The sequence below is a fragment of the Serinus canaria genome, chromosome 19, assembly GCF_022539315.1.
Source record: "Serinus canaria isolate serCan28SL12 chromosome 19, serCan2020, whole genome shotgun sequence".
In the NCBI taxonomy this organism is placed as follows: domain Eukaryota; kingdom Metazoa; phylum Chordata; class Aves; order Passeriformes; family Fringillidae; genus Serinus; species Serinus canaria.
The window spans coordinates 4,067,252-4,082,485 of NC_066332.1; the positions used below are offsets into that span (position 1 = coordinate 4,067,252).

A 15,234-nucleotide genomic window follows, 5' to 3' on the forward strand; every position below is an offset into this window, starting at 1 on the left:
CATTCTGTTACAGCTTGCTCAAAACACTTTGAAGGATGGTCACGCCATCCTTCTTTGGCCACTCAAGGGGATTGACTCACAAATATGAGCAAAATAAAATTAGATGGCTTAAGTGGCTGCAACCCCAGCTGTGTCCCCACTGCCCAATTCCCAGAAGGTCATCCCTGCAGCCAGGCTGGCTGTGGAAGGCAACTCCTGAGCTGCTGTAGTGACAGCCCATTCTTCAGGGTGTTAATATTTGTCTGGCTCCTCTGTGAAACAGTTTAGGGTGCTTAACCAGAATAAAAATGTGCACTTTTCCATCTGAAGAATTATTTTTTAGTTTAATTTCTCAAATGGGCTCTGAGAAGTAGCAGTGTTGCTGTGAGGGCAGGGCAGAGAGAGATGACCTTCCCTTTTGGGAGCAGCCATTACGTCAGTTCTGCTGCCTCACAAAACTATACCCTGTGGTTATTTTTGGTGCTAGACTGCCTTAATTTTCTGGAGAGTGAATGAAGGATTAGCATAGTGTGCTTATGACATTTGGAAACTAAGGTTTCAGAAAAAAAAATCATAATTCAGCATGTGCTGAAATGGAAATGCTTAAATTGCTAGGGATGGGAAAGATGAGTAAAACATGATTTTTTTTTTTTACAATTTTTACACTTCACCTAGGGGGTTAAATCCTTTTTTAATTTTTTGGGTTTTGCTGCTTTTTAAGACCTCTAACCCAATGCCTACTATCCAGCTGCCTCTAGAGAGAGAAGTCTTTAAAGAGACCAGCTTTGTACCTATAAATAATGTACACAGCAGAGTACAAAAATGGAGTCAAGGAGAAGCTCCTCCTTACCTGAATGTAACTGCAGCAGCTCTGTGAGAATAGCTGTGGTCAGGCTGTGAGCAGCACTCGTACCCTGTCATCCATCTTGGCTAAACTGCTTCTGAGAATTAATTCTGAGATTCCAACACTAGAATATCAACTGGTAAATCCCAACTGCCTTGTACTCAAACACATTAGATGCCAGCAGCCAAATGTGGCAAGGTTTTGAACAGTGTGGTTATAATCACACCTGGAACTAAAGGTCTGCTAGAGTGCTTTGTTAAGTTGGATGTGTTGGAATATGGAGAATTTCTCACCTCTGAAACCCGCCTATAAGTGAAAACTGTGGCAAAAAATGTAAATAAATGCCACACATATTTTGTGTAAGAACCCTTCCCAATATCTATAAATATGGTAATTTTGGTGTTTCCCAGTTTTGAGTTTTAAACAGGAGACAGACACATGAAATATTACAAAGCAAACATTTTGTTTTTTTCATGGATTAATTTTATAATTTCACTTTTAACTTACCTGAAAACAATTAATGGAAACTAATGTAGTGTTTTAAAGAGGATTGCCTTTGAAAGGAAATAATTTGTTCTTGAAAAAATAACTTCAATAGCTTCTCAGTTTAACTGCATTTTAATATGAATACAAAACTCATCCCGGGTCAGACTCTCCAGGAAAACTTTCTCATGATTCCTGTAGCAGTTAATTCATTCCTGGCTGCCTTAATTTTGCAGTTTTAAATGGCAGGTTCTCTGCAAAGCCATCCACTTCAAAGCTTCGTAAAACAGAGCTTTGAATGAATTACTAAGTTAGAAATTACACTGGTTGTGCCCAGCTTTGTGCCTGGATGTGGGAATACTTGGCACTGGGTGTGGAATTCCAAGGAAAATTGCCTCTTTGCTGGCTTGCCAAAGAGCAGTAAGAAGGAAAACTGCTGCAGATGAGCAGACATGGAAATCTCCAGCTTCCCTTTCCAGAGAACACATCCTGAAGAACTGCTGAATATTAATATTATAACTGGTGCAACACTGGGCAAACAGTGGGATTAACAGGAACTCCTACTTCTGGAGGGGATGTGTCCCACCTGGTCACAGGGCAGCACTGCCTGCTGGAATTACTCTTACCTTTAAGATGTATCCCTGAGGATGAAACGTGGAATCAGTGGGAAGCGGGGAAGGCCCACCATGTGTGGACACACCACGTTGGGGTGTGGGATGCCCATGCTTCATGAGGCCCAGGCTTTAGTATTTGGGATTTTTTTTTCTCTCTTTTGCAAGTTTTAGATAATACAATACTGATAACAAGATACTTCTAAGCAGTGACATTGTTGTTTGTCTTAGACAGCCCACCTTCCTCTGCATTCAGATTTCTGGTCTGTGTGTGGAGATGATTTGTCTATAATTGTTTGCTTTCTTCAGAGTCTTTTGAAGTTTAAATCTTCAAGCCTATATTAAAAATAAATTCTTCCAAGCCACCAATAAAATGTCAGCTGTGATTAAAGCCCGACTCCTCATTTTAAGACTTGTCTCCTAAGCACTGTGAGGTCACTCAGTGAGTCAGCGTTTTAAAGGACCAGGACCGTTATTGTTTGGGTAAAGCCCAAAGTTCATCATTGCTTGCTTAAGTGGTTTCATCACGTTTTAAATGGCTTTGCATTGTGCTGAAAGAAACGTAAACTGCAGGAATGATTTGGCAGAGAACTCGTGATATTTCAGGCACCTCAAATCTTGAAAAAACCCTCTGTATTAATGTCGAAGTTGGTATTTCTGGTAAGGAAAAGCTTTACCTCCTGTGTAGTAAAGAGGAGGGTGAAGTGGGAAGCTGTCTGAGGTATAAACTTTCAACTGTGTTCTCTTAAAATACAGCTTGGGAACTGTAAAGTCTCGAGACAAGGGCTCTTGTACAGCGCCAAAGTCTGATAGGGCTTTTCTAGACACATGAACTTCATTAATTTTGTTCACTAAAATAAGGAAGAAATAGAACAGAGGATTAAGCTGCAAGGAAAAGCCTTGAGAAGCGAGTCCATACTATTTTCAGGACTTTCTGTGGAGCCCATTTATATTACACACATTAATTATAACAGTCTTTAATTACATGAACACATTTTATTTTGTCACTTTTCCTGCCTGTTTGCTCCAGTGTACACTGTTGCAACTATTTGGAGGCAATTAATCACACCAGAACAGCAAAAATTTGGAGCAGGACTCTGCCTCTGTCTCCAGCCTGTGTCAGTCGTGGGTCTCCCCATTCTCTCTGCCCTTTTTCTACATTCCTAATTAACTCCTGCCTCAGTTCCTCACTGATCCATACAACCCAAAACCCTTTGTCTCAGTGCTGTCTGGAGAATTGGGCCTTGGTTTTGAGGAGGAATCCCGGAACAGCAGTTGAATGTCTTGCCCTCCTGCAGTGGAGGCTGGCTGGAGCAGAGGAGGGAATTGAGATCGTTTAGCTGCCATCACCCCCCTCGGAACATGATGAAGTGGGGATAATCAGAGATTGAAATTGTATGAAATCTGTTGCAAATTCTGTCAAGTTTCAAGAGTTCTCCTCCTTACACTCTCGGGTTTCCCCATCAACCTTTGATTTTTGTTAAGCATCAGTTAAATCTCCGGTGCTTCTCTCGTGCATTTGTTGAGCCCACCTTTCCCGGGCCGGCTGGGTGCTGAGCACGCCCGGTGGCGGGTCAGTGCGGGGAGCGGCGGGTCCGCCCGGGCGGCTGCGGGTGGAGCCCTGGAGCCGGGTGAGCTCCGGCTGCCGCGGGAGCGCTGCAGCTCGGCCCGGCAAGCGATTCGGGGCGCTAATGCTGCTGGGAGCCCGGCCGCTCACGGTTCTCACATCCCTGCCCAGATCCCCTCCGCTGGGGCTGTTCCAGTCCTCACCGCCTGCCCCGGGGCGCGGTTCACCCGCTTCATGACGGCAAAACGCGGCTTTGCGGCATCCCGGGCAGCCCTCCTCCCGGTGACCCTGCGGTGAAACCCCCCCGGGGCCGCACGCCGCTCCCTGCCGGTTATGGAACGCTCCAACGGCGAAGCCCGGGGACGGAGGCGGCTCCGCCGTGGCCGCTCATTCTGGCTCTGCCGCGCTAGCACGGGGAGAAGGCGAAGCGCGCCCGTCCCTGGCAGCCTCACCTGCCACTGGCCCGGGGAGGGGGCGGCCGGGCGGGTCCGTGCTGGCCTGGCCGGCTCTCCCCCGGCCGCGGTGCGGCGGGGCGGGGCGGGGGGCGGGCGCGGCGGCGCCGCTCGCTGATTGCAGGGCGGGCGCTGCCAGTCCGCCGCCTCCCCCGCGCCAGCCGCGTCCCCGCGCCGGAGCCGCACGGCCCAGCAGCGAGCGCCCAGCCCGGCCCGGCCCCGCCAGCCGCCCCCCATGGAGGAGCAGCCCCACCACCACCATCACCACCACCACTATTACTACTACGGGCACCACCACCACCACCCGCAGAGCGCCTACCTGCCGCCGCCCGACGGCCGAGCCCAGCCTAAGCCGCCGCTCCGCCACGAGCACAAGCACGGCGGCCCGCAGCACACGGAGGCGCCGAAGCGGAGACCAGGTTGGACGGGGCAGCGGGACGGGGCCTGTGACCTTTTCGGGGCGGTGGCGGGGCCCCCCTTCTCTTCCTCCTCCTCCTCCTCCTCCGCCGCCGCCTCCCCCGGCCCGGCTCGAAGCTTCTCCGCCGCGCTGGGGCCGCTTCCTGTCCGCCATGTTGGGGCTGCGGGAGCCGCGGGCCCGCCGGCACCGCCGCCCGCCGGCACGTGGGGCCGGGCCGCGTTGCCCCCGCCGGCCGGGCCTCGGGGGGGCGCGGGGGGCGGCCGAGCGATTGATGAGCGCCAGGATCAATGAGTCAGAGCAGGCGGAGGGGCCCGGCCCCGCCGGTGGCGGCGGGAGGCGGCGCGGCCCTGCCCGGCCCTGGGCGCTTGGCCGCCTCCTCCCCGCCGGGGCCGGGGCCGGGGCTGCGGCCCCCGGGCTGTGCCGAGCCGCCGCTGGCCGGGCGGCAGCGCCGCAGAGGCGGTGGCCGGTTAGCGGCGCGGGGGGAGCCGATCCCAGGCAGGGCCGGAGCCCCCGTCGCGTTCCTGGGGGCTCCCCGGCTCCAGCAGTCCCTCTGGGGGGGTTTCTGCGGGGTCAGAGCGAGTGCGTGGCCGCCAGCCGGCCGGAGTGCCGCGTACATTTTTTTTTTTTTTCCCTCTCTTGAATTTTCCTTTTACATAACGAGGCGGGAGGTGGGAGGGGGCCTGGTACCAGCAGAGCGGGGTCGGCAGTGCCCCATGTGCAGCCTGGGAGGGACCTGATCGGGCACACGCTAAAATAAGTTACCGAGCAAAAATAAGTTGAGAAGTCATTTCACTGTTTGCAGCGTGCTCAGGGTTTTAATATGTGCCTAGGCTGGCACCCCTCCCTTCCCGGCTCTGAAAACGGTTTGTGAGCTTGCCAGATCCTCTTCACCTGTTCTTCTTCCCGTCCTGGTTTTTTCCTCTCCCCTAAATTTTGGTTGCTGCACCTCCGTGTCCAGGCCAAGGCCAGCTGTGCCAAATGTTGATTTGGAGAAAACTCAGGCAGCTGAGCTGTGAATGCTTGAGAATTGGAACTAGAAACTGCTGACACACTGACTTACTGAAATGGATTTTGTTCTTCATTTTATTCTTTCACTCCTCATCTGCAATGGTCTTATGACCGCTCTTATTGTTTTGTTTCATTAACAAGTGGTGTCAGAACTCTTGAGTCATACAAGGTCAGCTGTAACACTGCTCTTGTGAGGGCTTCCTCTTCATGCGGTTCTGAAATACTTAATTTCAGAGGATCCCACCGTTTTAGTTCTCTCTGGGGTGAAGTATTTATGGTTAATTTTCTTAACAACACATTTGAAAGTTATAGTGGAAGTTGTGGTGGTTACAGATACTTGCATGTAGTAAAATCCTTTTTGATCCCCCTCGGCAAACTCAGTTGTGGAATTTCTGTAAAGATTCCTACAAGGATTCTTGTGTTCCCGACTTGCACAGAACTTGAGCTGTTACATCTGCCAGACATCTGAGGCTCCAGGATGTGAGGGTAACAATGATTTTTTAGTTACAGCAGTTAATTTCAACAACATCAGCAACAACAAAAACATTCTTCTTCCAAGCTGGAGTTGTGCCCGCTCCAGTTGTTGAGGGACTCCCTCTCTGTGCTGACTCCGTGCCACCGTGGCTGCAGATGGAGCCTTAGGTGGGTCAGTGGCTGTGGGGGATGTGAGGCTTTCCAGCCTCGGGAAGGAGGACGGATGAGTCAGAGGAGCAGCGGGTGCAGGAGGGATCCCTCTGCAGTTGGAGTGTGTTTGTGGAGTGGGGCACTTTGTGTTCTCCCCGTCTCCACTGGGGCTCCAGGGCTTCTCTTGGGGCTTTAGCCAGCGTCCTCGAAAGCAGCAGCCTCTGGCCAGAGATGTTTAAAAAGGAAAAAGCAAAGAGGAAGTTGGGGTGGTTCAGTGTGGACTGTGCTGGGCTTCCAGCTCTGCTTGAATTGCTCTCCCAGAACCATGAGACCTGGAAGTGAACTTCAGAAGGAAAGAGGAAAGCTCAGTCTACAGCACAATCTCATTGTTTTTTGTGTTGAAACCCCCAGAAAATGCTTTATTTCTTAGGTCTCAGGCTCATACCAGCTCTCCTGGGCACTCTGAAATACAAGTTTTTCAGTGGGGAAGAGATCCACTGCTGGTGGCAGCAGAAGGTGCCTTGCAGGGGTGCATTTCTTAGTTCTGTCACCTTTTCAGTGCTCAGGAGCTTGTGTAGGGAGGTGCTGGTCACTATCCTGAAATGTGGTGAGGAGATCTGGCCACATTTTCTTCCCTCCATCTTCCAGCTGGACTTGCACGTGTCCTTTTGGAAATACTGTGCTTTTTTTTCACACCCCTTAACTGAGATGGCATTTGGGAGAAGGGTGGGAAGGAGGACTGCTGGTGTTGCCGGCCCAGGAGCTGATGGAGATGGTAGGAGTTGTCCCTTGTTCACAGTGTGTGTCCTGAACCTCCTCAGATCTTTTCACAAAGGCAGTGGATCCCGCTGTCTTGAAGCATCCTGGGAATTAATTTTTTCCTCTCTGTGACCTGGAAATAGTAGCTGATGAAATAGCTTTCCAGCTTGCCAGTGATCTTCAGTACAGTCTATTTTCCTGGCATAGTATCTGTATTTTCTTTTGCTTTGTTATGTTATCTGTATGTCACTCAGTTATGCGGGAGGCAGTCATGGCTGGTCCTTCCTGCTTAACCCTTCTTTCTGTGGGTTCCAGCAAATAAATTTATGCAGCTTTACCTCAGAGACTAGATATTTTCCTATTTTAAAATGTCTGCATGAGGAAACTGGATATGTTTGGGGCTGACTACAGCTTTCTGCAATGACAAGTCTAACATTTCACATTCTAATTCTTGCCTTTTGCTGTTTTTGGCTTCCCTCTAGGCTACGGAGAGCTAAATGGTAACGCAGGAGAACGAGAAGTGTCACTGAAGGGCCTGTGCTCTGATGAAGCCACCGCCCCAGGATCCAGGGTACCCAATGGCAGCCAGCAGCTCGTAGATTCTAATGTCACCCCAAAGCAGAGTGTGAAGGCCAGTGCTTTGGGGAAAGCTGGAATCAAAACCAAGAACTTCATTCAGAAAAATAGCATGGACAAAAAGAATGAGAAGTCCTACGAAAACAAACACAGAGAAAACCAGCCCTCAGACAAGCCAGAGGGAGTGTCTATTCCAAACGGCGTGGTGACCAATAATTCCAGCTACATCACAAATGGCTACGTAGGCAAAGGGGCCGATAACGATGGCAGCGGCTCCGAGAGTGGATATACTACACCTAAAAAACGGAAAGGCAGGCGCAACAGTGCCAAGGGCTGTGAGAACTTGAATCTAGTACAGGACAAAATAATGCAGCAGGAGGTCAGCGCACCAATCTTGAAACAGGAACTTGAGAGTTTCAAGCCTGATTATAGTGAACAAAAGGGGAACCGAATTGAAAATACTAAGCCTGTTTGGAAATACGAGGCTGGGGCTGGTGGAGCAGGCAGGGGAAAGCCTGGGCTCGGGGATGTACCACGGAAAAACTCTGATGCCAAACCTGGGATTAGCAGCAAGAAGTTTGATGACCGGCCCAAAGGGAAGCATGCATCGTCGGCTACGTCTAAAGAGGATTCATGGACCTTATTTAAACCACCCCCAGTTTTTCCAGTGGACAATAGCAGTGCTAAAATAGTTCCCAAAATTAGTTATGCAAGTAAAGTTAAAGAAAACCTCAACAAAGCAGCTCAAACCCCATCCACGTCATCCTCATCGTCTTCATCATCTGCTGGGGAAACTCAGGCCCAGACATCAAGTCGACTGTCCCAAGTCCCCATGTCTGCTATGAAATCTGTCACTTCTGCCAGCTTCTCCAACGGGCCAATCCTAGCTGGGACCGATGGAAGTGTGTATTCCCCAGGGGCCCAGCCACTGCTCTCCACTGCTGCTAGTACTGTACCATCAACCTCCTCCTCCGAGTCTGTATCCCAGGACATGAGTACAACTTCGACAGCCCTCGAACAAAAGAAATCTGGCCTTTTTATCTACCCTTCAAATATGCAAACTGTGCTCCTGGGGACAGCGCAAGTCGATTTCCCTTCACAGACGAATCAGCAGAACCTGGGGGATATCTTCCAGAATCAGTGGGGCTTGTCTTTCATAAACGAGCCCAGTGCTGGACCTGAAACCGTTGTGGGGAAATCTGCAGATAATCAGTTAATGGAAGTGACATTTCAAGGGGAATATCCTGCCACTTTGGTTTCACAGTGTCCTGAAATCATTCCCTCAGGAACTGAACAACCTGTGTTTCCTAAGGCTTATGAGCTGGATAAACGGACTAGCCCTCAAATTCTTAGTGCTGTTCTTAAGCCTGGGACTGCTGTTGAGGGTGGTGTCTTAGCTTTGGAGTCGCATCACACAGGTGACCTACAAAAGGCAGACACCGGTAGCCAAGGTGCTTTAGTGTTTCTTTCAAAAGACTATGAAGTAGAGAATCCTCTGGCCTCTCCTACGAACAATTTGCTAGCCTCCGCCAAAGAACAGAGGTACCAGAGAGGCCTAGAAAGGAAAGATAGCTGGGGTTCTTTTGACCTGAGGGCTGCTATTCTATATCACACTAAAGGTAATGGCTTAACTTGCTGCCTAAAGGCGTTCTCTTCTTTTTTTTTTTTTTTTAATTTTATTTTTAGAAGTTCAATATTCTAACATGGTATGTTCCTTCCAGCGATTCTAATTGTTTTTAAAATGACTCTTTTCTTTGCTTGCATATCCTCTCATGGCAATAACGGTCTGGGGAAGTTACTCAAAGGGTTGTTTAATTAATGTTAAGAGGTATTTGTTTCCCTGTTCCCCCGGACAAGCATGAGTGATGTTGAGAGAGATGATACTTAGCAGGTCCTCAGTAAGCCACTGAGCATTGGAAGCAGTTAAATGTGCGGTTTCAGCTGCTCTGTTCCAGCTGTACCAGGTGATATTCTGTCACTGTGAAGGCATCATAGTCTGTACTCACACCTCTGCCACCAAAGTGTTGCAGCTTCTCCCCTGGGCAGATCAGACCATGAAATCGTGGCTTTGAAGGAAGAAGAAATTATTCCTATGACTGTAGGTGTGATTTATTTTTTTAAGTGTGCCCCCCACACACTTTTTCCCTGCCCTTGAGTATTATGGCAACAGCAAGACCAGTCTTCTTATCAGCTTCTCTGTGAGCTGCAGATTGAATTCTCTCCTTGTCTTTGTAGGCCACATCTTTCAGATGATTTTATTGCTTTCATGGAGTCCTTTGTAGTCCAGCTCCCTTTTTTCCTGTTTTTTTTTTTTTTTTTTTTGGGTGGTTTTTTTTTTTTTTTTTTTTAGATTGAAATGACTCAAACACGATACAGACACTTTAAATGGGAACGAAGAGAGGGAAGCCTGTGGCATGGCTCGCTTTCTGCTTTAGCCTCAGCCCCAGAAGCTCTGAGGACTTGAGGCAGTTTTTGGCTTTTGGTGCTGGCTCAGTGATAGCAGGAGCCTGGTTGGGTGTTCCCTTTTGTCTCAGTGTTATTTACTCACTCTTGACCAACACTAGGGCAGTTCCTTTTTCTGACCCCCTTCCCTCTCCCTGCACCCTCTACCCTGAAGGGAGCAAGGCGATCATGCCTTTTTTGTTTTAATATTCCCCATGTATGCAGGGATAATGTCTTGCTCCCCTCTGCAGAGGGTGCCTACTTGGCTTTGGCAAATTTGCTGTTTTCACCCACTGCAAAATTCTTGACTTACCACTTCACAAACTCTGTACGACATAAACTCGAATGCCTTCCTGTAATATTAACAAGCTCAGTCATTTAAAAATAATAACTCCAAATATTTTTTCCAGGTCATCTCTCTCTCAAGATGTTAACATTTCAAGCTCCAGTATTCTTGAGAACAGTGTTCATCAATTGATTTTATCTGGGTCCTCTCCCTTCTGCTCAGTTTATTCCAGCATCAAAGCAGGCTTTCTAGTCTCACTTTTTGTATCTGCTTGCAGTTTAAATCCCAGCTTCCCATCAGAAAGCATAACATGGAAGAAAGTCCTCGGTGATCTTTTTCTTAATTTTGCACATATTCCCTAGACTTCTGTTTGCCTCTCTGTTGTCTGCCTGAACTTGTGGGGAAGCAATTGTGCTGCCAGCAAGGCTCATCAGCTCTCCCATTCTCACTTGCTGTGAAAGGCAGACCTCAGTGAAACAATAGGAACAACAGGAAAATAAAGAACACTCCCATCCCATGTCCTCTCAAGGAGGTGTTAACTTCAAAGCCTGGCTGCGTTGAGCTCTTCTAAACACAGGAGTTAATTACATTTGTTGGCAAGAATGGCCACTTAAAGCACCCGGTAAAATACTGTTCTCTGCTCTTCTTCTGCATGTGAATGGTCTTGCTTTGAGCATCCAGAGCAAACACCCTCGTGATGGCCTGGGGATACCCGATCTTGCCCCAGAACTCATTTCTGCTAATTTCTTTTTCACGTTATGTATGTGCCATCTTCGGGGTGTTACTTAGGGATAAAAGATGACTAATCAGCATTGTCATTAATGCAGTGATGGGGTGCTCCAAACACCTTGGGCTTGTCCTTCTCCTATTTAGTGTTCAAAAGCTTTACAAAGTAAGAGATCAGGCCCAGTCTTAGTACTTAGTAATGATGGTGGGTATTGCATTTCATCCTTGGGCTGAGATGTGTTAAGGGATATTTGGAGGAAGGTGCCTCCTGTCCTCTCCATGGCCGTGGTCCTGCACCAGAGCCACCGTGTTTGTGAAATGCCTCAGAAGCAGAGCTGCGGGTGTGTTTGCAGGACAGCAGTGCAGGGGTTAATTCCCACACTGTGCTCTCCGTTTATCTTGGGCTCTTTTCCTGAGGTCCAGCTCCAAGCCAGCCAGTTCCTCTGCTGTAGGAAAAGAGCGATTTCACTCGGTTCCTTTTCACCAGCTGCCTTTTCCTCCTTGCTGGGGAGAGCCTGTAGGTTTGCCTGGGTCGGTGTTAGGGCATTCCGGGCCCTCGGGCCCTCAGACTGTTTGGTTTTGATTTTGAGAATCTCGTGAACTTCTCCCTCTCAGATTGATCTGTTTGCTGTTGAGCAAAGTCTCGGTAGTTTGATCTTTGCATCTGCCCTGCCCTTGGGGTTATGAACACAAAGAGAAACGATCACAGGACAAGGACGGGGGTGAGTGTGGAGCACTCTGGGGTGCTGGTGTGTTCCCTACCCTGAGCTCCATGTGCAGTGTTTTAGTGCAAGGATGAAGCTCTGGGGGTTGCAGAGAAGAATGAGCTGTAGTGTGAGTGGTTGCAGTGCTTTGAATGTCACAAACGTGCACACTCTTTCTTGCAGTGTTTGTGCCTGCAATTGTGACCAGGTTGTGTGGATCCTCATCCTGGACTGTAAATTTCTCTGGGAAAGCCTCCAGCTTAGTCAGTAGCTTTGTTCCAGCAAACCAGGCTTTCCTGTGCGTGGTTTGCCCAGCAACTGCACAGGACATTATAAACTGTAATTGCTTCACAGCTTCCCTGTGGAAAGATGGATAGAGGAGGTGGCACCCAGAGAGAACTGGCTCGGGCACAGTGCTCCTGTAACTCACCACAGTGTCCCTGAGTGCTGGCAGGGCTGGGTGGCTGCAGAGCACAGCAAGGTCCTGGTGGAGGATTCCTGTGTTCCTTTGCCTGTACCCTGACTGCTTTTTCTCTAGAAGTCAGAGCACTGGGAGCATTAAGGCAAGGATGATGATGATGCACTCTCTTCTTCTGGGAAGCTTTTGCTGTTGGTTTCAGTGTACCCCTGCTACATGCCTTGCTTCTTTCTTTCCCCCCCCCCCACCCCGTTTAAAGGGCAGAAAGACTCCTTTGATCATCTGATCTGCCTGAGTGTAAAACACGATCCTTCAATGTGGCTGCCTTCACTGACAGCCCATGCTGCCTGCAGTTTGTGGTGGTGCCTTGAAACGCTCAGGAATGACAGATCTGATTTACCAAGGGAGATTTGATTTAGCTCAGCACTGGTGGGCTTGCTCTGGATGTGCTTGGAGACAGGGATGGGCTTCACATGGGAGACTGGAAGGCCCAAGGAGTAGTGCCCTCATTTCAAGTCATTGTCCCCTATCTAGGTTAGAAGTTGAACTTCTGCCTTGGTGTGGCATTGCTAAAATCCATATATTTTTGAGGTAAAACTGATTCTTGCAGATATTTTGGTCCTTCAGATAAGGAAGGCTGAGTGTATGTCAGCTTTGCCTGCATCAAAATCAGCGTCTTACTGCTTTAGTCCTTCTTTTAAAGACAGCTGGATGAAGCACTTCATATCAGAATAATTGTCAACACTTTGGAGAATTTTGTCATGTTCAGGCAATTGCAGTCTTCAGGCCAGGCTGTCACTAACACTGAGCTCCACTTTTTGGTGGGAAGCTCAATAATTTGCTTGTCCTGAGCTAAAAAGCAAATAATTGAGGCCTCCAGCTCAGCTGCACAGCAGCGAAGGCCACATGGGTGGAGGAGAGGGAGCTGCAGGGTTTCCCTTGTTCTTGCCCCTGAATTTCTGCCTGTGCTGCTGCTTTGTTCCTTCTCAGCACCTCAGTTGCAGCAGCAGCAGCATCTCTGCTTGCATGAAGAAGCAGGAGAGCAGCATGGAAAATAGAGCAAGGCAGCGTGGGCCAGCCAGGAGTGGCGTTCGCCGGAATGGTGAACTGGGTCAGAAGAAATAGCAGAGCTGTGAATTCAGCAATTTTCATCCTTTACATCAGGAGAGGGGGGGAAAAAAAGCCTTGGTTTCCCATCCCCCCATGGTGGGAAGGGGGTTAGAGCTCGCTCTGTTGGTTATGGCCTTGTGGAGTGTGGGGCAAGAGCTGATTTAATTCTCCTTCCAGTCCCTGCTCTTTCCAGTTGTCAGGATGAGTACAGTGTGTGCTGTAGAGCCATGAGTCTCCACAGCATGGAATACTTACTTATTGCTTTGTTTCCAGGGAAATCCCTATACTTAATCATTGTCCTGCAGGTACAAACAGCAAACATCAGACAAAAATGGTCCCTTCTTGTTATTTCTTTACTGTTGTATTTTAGGGACAATTTTGGGATTTATAAGGACAGTGAAGTAGTAGCATGGCATTGTGCAGATGCTTCTTTAGTAGGGGCTGCCTCTCTAGCAAGGAAAATGTCTGTAAAAGTGCCTGTCTTAGCAAGTTATTTCAGAAACACTTTTTTCTCCTTCAAGGTTATGTACCAGTCCTGCTGTAAAGTTTATTGACCTATGAGGAATCCCAGCACAATTCACCAGAGTGTGCCTTAGCTTTGGTGTCAGGAAAAGACTTTCCTCCAGTGACCCTTTGTTTCAGTGATAGTCACCAGAAAAAGTGGTTTAGGTGGATTTGGCTGGGACTGCCTGCCCCAGGTAGTCCCTCAGCAAACCTGAGCCTGAGGGCTGTGAAGAATCCAGCTAATAGTAAAAAAAATATCCTGGTAAATGAGATGTTGGAAGGGGCACAGGAGGTGACCTAGTTCTGCCCCTGGCTTGGAGCAGGGCTGGCTTTGATGCTGGGTTGTGCAAGGGTTTGTTGGTGGCATTTTCTCCAGCTGGGTTGGAGTCCACTTGAGAAGAAAGTTTGCTGTTTCCCCAGCCACACATCTGGTTTTGGGAATGGTTGCTCCTGTTGGGCAGGTCTTTGGAAAGCAGCAGTTTTGGGGCAGTATCTGAGACTGGACTTGGGCTGATAGTGAGGATACCCCTGTTCTCATGCAGGTTGAGCAGCTGTAGGAGTCTTTTGCCTAAACTCACTCTGGAAGCTTTATCCAGGGAAAAGAGGTTCAAGAAAAGAGCTCTTTGAGCTCAAAGAAGGGGGGCTGAAAGCAGGCTTGGGGCCTCTTGCATGCCCAGTTCTTGAGGGCTGTCCTTCCTTCTACTTGGCTGGAGCCAGGCATTGGGCAGCAGTGGCTCTGCTGAGCTGCCTGTCCACCAGGTCAGTCACCAAGTCACCCTGTGACAGTGGCCATGCATTTGTCACAGTCCCTTTTGTCAGTCACAGGTGATCACAGGAGCTGGCAGGCAAACTTAACTGTATTACCATGTAAAGCAGGATAAATTATACAATTCCTTTTTAAGATTGAAAAAATCCCTTTTTTCCCTAGTTTTGTATTGCAGTTAGCCTAGGACTTAGTTTCTTTTCCCTTGTGAAGTTGTTTCACTTGGTCAGTGTGCTTTAACCTGTGCTGTCCCCTGTCCCTCTGCTGCCAGGTGGAGGGGAGGACCTTGCTCTGCTGGTGGCAGGTGACATTTAGTAAGATGCTGTTATTGCATTGTTTGCTGATGGTCTTTATTTTTGTAGCTTGGTCCTGCTGAGCATCTGCCAGCCAGTGTGTCCAGGTGTCAGGGATGTCCAGGACACTTTACACCACCTTCCCTTTCTGAAGGAGAGGGGAAATTGAAGTCTGAAAAGGCTGTAGGTGTGTTAGGTTTTTTTGAAACAGAGTTTTGTCAACTTAGTTGGTTTTTGGTGTGTTCTTAACAGTATCTCTGTCTGTATATCTGTATTTCTGTTTGTCTTATTGTCAGATACTCTTAATACATGGGGTTGACATTCTTGTGGTGCCCAGAGCAGTTAAGGCCAAATGAGGTGCACAAGACAATGGTCTGTGCATGGGGATATGGTGGTGGGTGGTGCTTCAGCTCTGCCTTGTATTTCATACTCAAACATTGCTCTAATGTGCAGGAACCAGCAACTGGAGGGTAATTTTCTGTCCCCTGCCTTTGGGGAAAGCTGTTAAAATGGGAGATGTTCTTTAGCTGTTAGGAAATGATGCATCAAACTGCGCTGAATGGAAAACTCACTCCACAGGAGGTAATTTTAGTAGCTGGTTCATTTTACTTCAGGGGAATCTGCATCTGGCAGCTGAGGGAGGCAGTCCCTTGCCAGCCTGCTTCTG

At 48.8% G+C, this 15,234-nt stretch overlaps 1 protein-coding gene across 3 annotated transcripts in view; it reads left to right on the forward strand.

Moving 5' to 3' along the window:
• The window catches only part of NUFIP2 (nuclear FMR1 interacting protein 2), a 42,498-nt gene that overhangs the window by 15,369 nt on the left and 11,895 nt on the right, over window positions 1-15,234 (forward strand). For 2 of the 3 annotated variants that reach the window (XM_030230181.2, XM_050981597.1), the window contains exons 1-2: window positions 4,094-4,355; window positions 7,228-8,940. In XM_030230181.2, the coding sequence (XP_030086041.2) occupies window positions 4,172-4,355; window positions 7,228-8,940 (1,897 nt within the window). In that variant the 5' untranslated portion in view covers window positions 4,094-4,171. Of the gene's footprint in view, window positions 1-4,093; window positions 4,356-7,227; window positions 8,941-15,234 lie in introns of those variants that run through there. The other variant, XM_050981598.1, reaches the window with a different exon arrangement.